Source organism: Clarias gariepinus, chromosome 10 (genome assembly GCF_024256425.1).
Source record: "Clarias gariepinus isolate MV-2021 ecotype Netherlands chromosome 10, CGAR_prim_01v2, whole genome shotgun sequence".
Lineage (NCBI taxonomy): Eukaryota > Metazoa > Chordata > Actinopteri > Siluriformes > Clariidae > Clarias > Clarias gariepinus.
In genome coordinates, this window is record NC_071109.1 from 1,980,901 (window position 1) to 1,988,632 (window position 7,732).

Below are 7,732 nucleotides of genomic sequence, written 5' to 3' on the forward strand. Positions count from 1 at the left end.
TGAGATCAGATCTCTAAATAAACTACCTGAAGGATTACTGAGTTTTACTGTAATTTATTTTAAAACTAAATATTCTAATAAACTTTTAGATATTAGATAAGGTGTACTTTGGAATAATAAATAATTATTAAAATCATACCATAAAAGACTTGAAAAACAATAAATTATTAATCAACACTTCACACTCGGAGTAACAGTGACATTTATTCACACAGATTAATTTCAATACGAACAGGAGATGTTGAATACGGTCAACATGTATTGTGTAGTCCGGGCCATGTGATCGACACACGGCAGTCTGTCACGTCACATCACGTCAGTAGTGATGAACTGCTTTAAACACGACAAGCACAAAAACACAGGATCGAATTTAATTACACAAGTTCAGCTTCATCCAGGAAATAAAACTCTGATGATGATGATGAAGGACGGAGCTGCACTCAGGCGAAACCCGGCGATGTTCCATGAGCTCAGGCGCAGGTCCAGAGTCGAGTCCATGTCCTCATATGCTGTCCAACTTCTTCAACACGTACGGGGCTGAAAGAAAGGGGAAACGCGAGATTAAACACTGAAATCATGTCGTTTCTCTCTCGCGCTTGGAAACATGCACAGGATGATTTAATCCTCACACACGAGAAAAAGGGAAACTTCACTATAATGTATGTATGTCCAAAAGTATGTGCACCCCATACAGAAAGAAAGATGTCCCTGTATGTAAACATTTTGAACTAATTTCTTCCACTAATGTAATTGCAACTCCAGGGTCCGGGTTCGATTCCTGTCTCTGTGTGCATGGAGTTTGCCCGTGACGTGTGAATGTGTGTGTGCTCTGAGATAGATTGGCACCCTGTCCAGAGTGTACCCTGCCTCGTGCCCTAAGTCTCCTGGGATAGGCTCCGCCCCCAGCCACCCTGAATACAGGATAAAGTGGTATAGATAATGAATGAGTTTGTAAGTGCTGTGTTAGTGTATCTGCTACACCCAATTTGTCCACTAGATGGTACAATGAGCTGAAGCTTAATCTACGTGGTGGTTGTAGTGACATCTAGCGGACAAATCTAGTCACTACAACGAGCTCATTGTACTGGCATTAGTGGACAGATTTTTTAATTACAACGAACTAGTAAATGTAGGTTTATGAAATGTAGTGAAATTATTGGTTTAAGACCTAAATGAGGCTTCATCTCCACAACTGTAATGCTACAGCCCGCGCACACAAATATACAAAAAGAGAGAGGTTTTACACAAGAGCCTAAAAAGAACAATATCTGACTGTCAAGGTTAGGGATGCACATATTTTTGGCCACTTGGATTGCAAACAGAATTGAAACATAATAATAATTGAACCGGTAATAACAATAGTAATTTAACCCGAGCCGCATTCTGAATGAGACACAACCTTCACCCAGGGACACTCACCGACTCTCAGAACAGCCACATAAATGAGGAAATTTCTCACGGAGGAGATCACGTCCTCCCTCATTTTCCTCTTCATCTCCTCCGGGTCTAATTTCGGTCCCAATCCTTCGAGTTTAAACATGACTAAAGCTTAATTGTTTTATGTTTTTCTTTATCGGCAGCGACACACTGCTGTATCCACGACTTCCGGGGTTCGCAACACGCATGCGCTGTTTGCGCCACACATCAGGACCTTTAGGTAGGACCGTTTTTTTAGACGTTCATAAATATGCCTAATTTAAAATACAAATATTTTGAGTTTAAAAATAAGATATTTTATAAAGCGCTTATTAAATTCACTGCTCTAAATAATTTAATCACGACAAAGCATAGATATTGTGTTATCTAGCAAACGTAGACGAGAGTAGACTTTTAATCAGGCACTGATTCAGGCAGCCGCCGTAACGCGGTTCAGTGCAGCTTTTAAACGAGCTGTTTATGAATTGTTTTTAATTCTGCCAGATTTTTACAGCTTTGACAGATTTGCATCTGATCTCACACTGATTGATGTGCATGTATGAACATGGAGCTGTCCGGGTTACACCCCTGCAGTGATGCAGCTGCAGGATATTTACCCCAAAAGCGTAAAAGAGCAGATTTCCCAAACATGACTGGAGAGAGAAGTGACTGTCCAGATGTTTCTCCTGATAAACAATCAATAAAAAGTCACAGTAAGTTACATGAAGTGCTCTTTAATGGTGCATGCACTGGAAATAATCATCCTCCATCTGTTTATTCAGATACAGCAACAGGTCTGTGTGTGTGTGTGTGTGTGTTTGAGACCTGACCATCACTAACAGATCTCAGTTATTCATTCATTCATCATTTATTTATTTATTTATTATTTATTTATTTATTTGTGCATGCATTCCATACAGTAGTTTCTGCAACAGCATCATGTAGTGGTTTGCATTGCGGCCTCACACCTCCAAGGTCCTCCAGGTCCTCCGGTTTCCTCCCAAAGTCAAAAAAAAAAAACTTTGGCCATAGTGTGTGTGTGAATGACCCGGAGGTCCTACTACGGTCATAGAAATAGAAATAGATACAATGTTCATCACCATCGCCCTGCAAGGTTCCTAGTTGGACTATGAGGTTCCTGGATGGATGGATGAAATTTGGTGCATTATGCAGGATTAAATTATTCAATGCTAAACTCATTTTAATTTGTTCTAGACGTTAGAGCATTTGTTAATCTGGACATTTCCTTATTTTATGATGCAACGCGTCCTACACACATTGTATTTTCTACAGTTTATACCTTATTTTATTTATCTTCAGTCAGCGCTTTATCCTGCTGAGTGTCGCTGAGAATCCAGAGTCTGTCCTGGGAATACATCCTGATTGAAAAGTCACATCACAATATGCACACGCACACAAACACGAACACACACTTTTAGTGTGTTATAGTCAGACTATTCAATTCAATTTTATTTGTATAGCGCTTTTAACACTCCAAAGAATTATTTACGTTTGTATGGAATGTGAGATTGCATGAATCAGGTTAGATGAATGTGTTAGCCAGTTCAGCTGTACCAGTTTCTGTTAACTGATGTTAATATGGAGTCCAGGTAGTTATTGGAGACTCAGGTAGACTTGTAGGAAACTCCAGTCCTGAACTATCAAGCAACTGCAGCCAAGTCAAGTCCTCAGAGAAACAGCTGTCAACATCCGTTCGAGGCCAGAACCGTCTCCATGGTAGAGTGAAACCAGACACCAGACGCGACCATGTGACGAGATCTCCAAGCAGAAGCGGGGCACCAGGATGGGTCAGACAGGTCCGGAGGGCAGAGGGAGTCTGGATCACTGGCAGCTCAGGAACGACATGTGTAGCTCGACAAAGAGAGGGAAGAGAGAGAGGGGGAGAGAGAACAGAAGAGGGGAGAGCAGAAGAGGAAAGATAACAGTTAGGTCTGGTCACAGTCACATAATGTATAATGTGAATATATATTCAGTGTAGAGTGCAAGCAGAGACTCCGGCAGGACTAACTATAACAGCATAACTAAAAGGGGAGAGTCAGAAGGTAAGACTATCTCTGATAGACTATAATACAGGAAGTTGAAGGAAACCAGAAAACCCTGAGGAATCCCTACAGACCCAGGACGAAGGTGCATCACTACACACTACATCACTGTCATACCAATTTATATAGATTGTGCAGTTAAAATCTGATCAAATACATCAGTGGAAAGGGTTATGAGTGGTGTTTAAGGATGCATGTCTCGTACGGTAATCACATGATGAGCCGACAGGACTAGAAAAGATGATTTAAACTGATCAAGACCAGAAGGTGGCGCTAATGCAACATAGTTGACGCCAACCGCCGGTAAACACCACACCTTAATATCTTAATTCTGATCTATGGTAGTTTATTGCTGCCTACCTCGTCTTCTTCTTCTTCTTCTAAAAAAGTCAATGTCTTCAGTCTCCTGATGCTCCTCATCTCCATGTTCTCTTCTGCGGTGTTTTTGTGCTTTTAGGCCATTTCATGAAGATCGACGGTCAGAGGGGTGTGTATTACTCTGAGAGATGGCAGGGGAGCGGAAGCACCCTGTACCTCCCAGTGCGCGGCACCGTTCTCGCCAACATGCGCAAATATGAACAGATCAGCTTCGAGCAGGGCTACTTCTGCACCGGCGACGATACCGGAGGCTTCCACCAAAGAGTGCGAGGTAAAGAAGTGAACGAGGAGAATCCATTCACAAATAACAGTTTATAGTAAATATAGGAGCCATAAATATGTCCTGTATGTGTGTAGTAGGTGTTAAAGAAAAGTCTGTTAAACGTCTTGTAACGAGTCAGAACGTCGACACGCTGCTGTGTTTTCACTTTGGTTAGGGTAGGTGTAGCTAAGTGGTTTAGGTGTTGGGCTGCTGATCAGAAGGCTCCAGGTTCAAACCCCAAGTTGCCACTTGAGCAAGGCCCTTAACCCTCAACCTTTTAGATGTAAAATAAAATAAAAATGTAAGTCACCCAGGATGAGGACGTTTGCAGAATGCTGTTAATGTTAAACTTTTCCTAAAGCTGTTCAGTTTTGCTCTTGTGATGTTCTGTCACACAGGTCAGGCTCTTCACTGCTGGAGATACAGCAAAGCGGAGCGGAAACTCTTCATCGCTCTGTCCTACTTCTTCACAAACACTGATGTAAGTAAGGCGTTAAAAGTCCACAGTGATTTTAATCTCAGACCTGGTTAGTGATTGTCCAGAGATTTATTAATCGTCCTCCATATCAGTCTGCAGATCTGTCTAAACGCTTCATGTTTAAAAAGCACATGATATGTAAAGTGATAATAATACTGTGTTAAATAAAAAAATGGCATTTACGAGGATTAACAATGTTCTATAACTGATACAGGGCTGCACCATATTATCATATTATACTGTATATCGTATGTCGTGATACTTTATTGTGGAGCACAATATCTATAATGATAAATAGATTTAATGTAAAAAATAAAGCTGAAATTTTTCGATACCTTTTTTAAGATGTGTAGAAATACGAACAGTATTGATGTTAATACTGTTTATTACTATTTAATACCATAATGTTAAATATTTAAAAGTATTTTGACATTATTATGATGAAACAAATGATGAAAAATTATAAAAAAAAAAACAGAATACTAAAATATTGGAAAATAGTTTGTAAAACAAAGACATCACTATAATTTATTATTATTATTATTATTATTATATATTTCTGAAAAGTGTAGTGTGACGTGTGTGACGTATAACGTGTCATGATATTAATGTTGCTTCAACACATTTAGCCGAGTTCTGTTCTGACATGCAGTAGTGTGTGTATCGTGTTATGTGAAATCATTGCTTTTTTTTGTGTGTTTGCAGGTGTTTCAGGAGGTGCTGAGCTCTCTCGAGTGTTTGTAAAGAGGACACACACGTGTGTGTGTGTGTACACACAATCACACATACAAACTTCACATAACTGATCACATTTCATTTTTGGTTCCTCTAAATATTACCAGCTTTGTTGTTCAGTTCAGGTTCATTGTTTTTTCTGGTTCTGATCACGTTCTTTAAAAAGATCCACGCCGTTCTTCTAGACAAGTCTGTGTTCTTTCTGTAGATTTTAGAATAAAGTTCCTGTAGATTGAATGAAAGCTCCTCATTTTATGCATTAAAATGCATATGACTGTACAGAGGGCGCCAAAACTTTTGTGGCATCACTTTCCTCCGCATCGTACTGTTACCTAATCTTTAAAACACACACATCCTGCACCTTATATTCTCATCAAACTGAAATGAATTGCATATTTATGTTTCTTATCTGCAAAGGTGGCCTTGTTCGATTTATTTGTTATGTTTTTTTATCTGTGTTTATCGTGTACGTCTTTTGTAATAAACAGTGTATTAACACAAATAGAATTTCTGTCCAAGTGATTCATTTCTGTACTAATTGCAGCTTAAATACGTTTTTATTTTGCTGTAAATCAATACGTGTGTGTACAGTATATACTGTACTTCTCTATAGCAGGTTCTCATGGTCTCTCTCTGCCATTTCAAAGTGAATAAAAAAAAAAGGAATTAGATAGATAGATAGATAGAAATGACAGATAGATGGGGGAATTTTTTTTTCTCAAAATCTATTTAAATTAATAGATTTTTATTATTATTATTATTATTTGTTTTACAAAATCTTTAAACTGTGAACTGTATTAAGGATTGTTAGGAATCTTTCTTATATAATCCACCTTCAATGAGTTAAAATTATAAATGTGTTTTAAATAAACAGTCTGATTTTAAATGAACACAGATGTAATGACTTCAGAAATCACTTCAGATCCATTAGGCGTAATTAGCCGTGCCTTCGGATCCATAAATCGAGGCGGTAATTTTCCCACAGCTGTCAGTTTTAGATGGACTGCACATGCGTCTCTAATTCTCCCGAGTCATTAACGAACACTGTGTAATCGACATCATTATTTATTATCTTTTTTTAAACGTTGAAATTAATTCCTGACTAGAATTATGCACATCATTATGGTTTACTGTTGATCATGAGGCGCTGCTGTGGAATTTGGGAACTGTGATGCCTGGAATTGTCCACAAGATGGCAGTAAAACCATTTAATGTCTACAAATCCTTACATTACTATACATCAGTCATATAGAATGAGCTTTATTTAGCTTCCTTTCACACTTGAATGCTGTTAAATGGGTAATTCATTTTCTGCATGTGCGTTTGTGTTAAACAGCAAGAGATCCTCGATATATTTTCTCGGCCGCTCGAGTCTTTCAGGTTTTTTTCCCCCCTGTTTCTTGGGTGCGGTACTCATTACAGTGAACACACTTCATTAGCGATGGCTGACACCTCCGTGCACCCTCTGAAGTGACACAATTGGACTTCCTCTACACCCCCCCACCCCCCTTCCCTCCCTCTCTTTCTCCTTCTTTTCCAAATCAACACCAGCCGCCACCTGACCACACAATCTGCAGTGCCCTGCTGCTCCCTGCTCTCTGGCAGCAGAACTGACGATCCCTAAACCCCAGATCTCTATCTCCAGGGATTCATGCACGCTGGAGTTGTGATGACCTGCTAGGAGCAGATGAGCCCCTCATGTCCCCTTTAGGTCGTTATAAATAGAGGAAAAGTGAAGATTATATTTAAGAGCTTTTGAGCACAGTGGCAGCGTCGCCCACAGGCATCGGTGATATTGACAGAAGATACCAAGGATTTGACCTTGACGCTCGTGCTGTGTTCCTGTCCTGAGTCACGCAGAGCTGTGCAGATGCGATACAGGGTGATTCAGAGACAGTGTGATTCTGCGATACAGTTAGCTATGGTTTGATTCAGTGGTACAGTATGATTCAGTGAACCGATTCAGTGATTCATTGACAATACCACTTTATACTCGTGTATTACAGGGTGATTCGGAGATAGTATGATTCAGGCGTGTGATTCAGTGATTCAATCACAGTATTATTCAGTGATACAGAGTGATTCAGTAATACAGTGCAAATTAGAGATACAGTGTGATTAAACTATTCAGTGACCGTTTTATTTAGCAGTGATGGTGTAATTCAGTGATGGTGTGATTCAGTGATGGTGTGATTCGGTGATGGTGTGGTTCGGTGATGGTGTGGTTCAGTGATGGTGTAATTCAGTGATGGTGTGGTTCAGTGATGGTGTGATTCGGTGATGGTGTGGTTCGGTGATGGTGTGGTTCAGTGATGGTGTAATTCAGTGATGGTGTGGTTCAGCGATGGTGCGGTACAGTGATGGTGTGGTTCAGCGCTGGTGTGATTTACCTTGACAGCA

The 7,732-nt window shown here is 39.8% G+C and overlaps 2 protein-coding genes across 2 annotated transcripts; one reads left to right on the plus strand and one right to left on the minus strand.

Annotated features, from left to right (window-relative positions):
• Positions 1 to 185: 185 nt before the first annotated feature.
• tomm5 (translocase of outer mitochondrial membrane 5 homolog (yeast)) lies at positions 186 to 1,620 on the minus strand. The gene is made up of 2 exons (XM_053506352.1): positions 1,420 to 1,620; positions 186 to 537 (listed from the first exon to the last, which is right to left on the minus strand). The coding sequence occupies exons 1-2, from the start codon at positions 1,538 to 1,540 to the stop codon at positions 503 to 505; spliced, it is 156 nt and encodes a 51-aa protein (XP_053362327.1). The 5' UTR covers positions 1,541 to 1,620; the 3' UTR covers positions 186 to 502.
• Positions 1,621 to 1,863: 243 nt separating this feature from the next.
• On the plus strand, positions 1,864 to 5,777 carry si:dkey-109l4.3 (uncharacterized protein LOC559137 homolog). The gene is made up of 4 exons (XM_053506368.1): positions 1,864 to 2,129; positions 3,937 to 4,128; positions 4,518 to 4,600; positions 5,303 to 5,777. Exons 1-4 carry the CDS (start codon positions 1,976 to 1,978, stop codon positions 5,339 to 5,341), a joined length of 468 nt encoding a protein of 155 aa, XP_053362343.1. The 5' UTR covers positions 1,864 to 1,975; the 3' UTR covers positions 5,342 to 5,777.
• Positions 5,778 to 7,732: the final 1,955 nt, after the last annotated feature.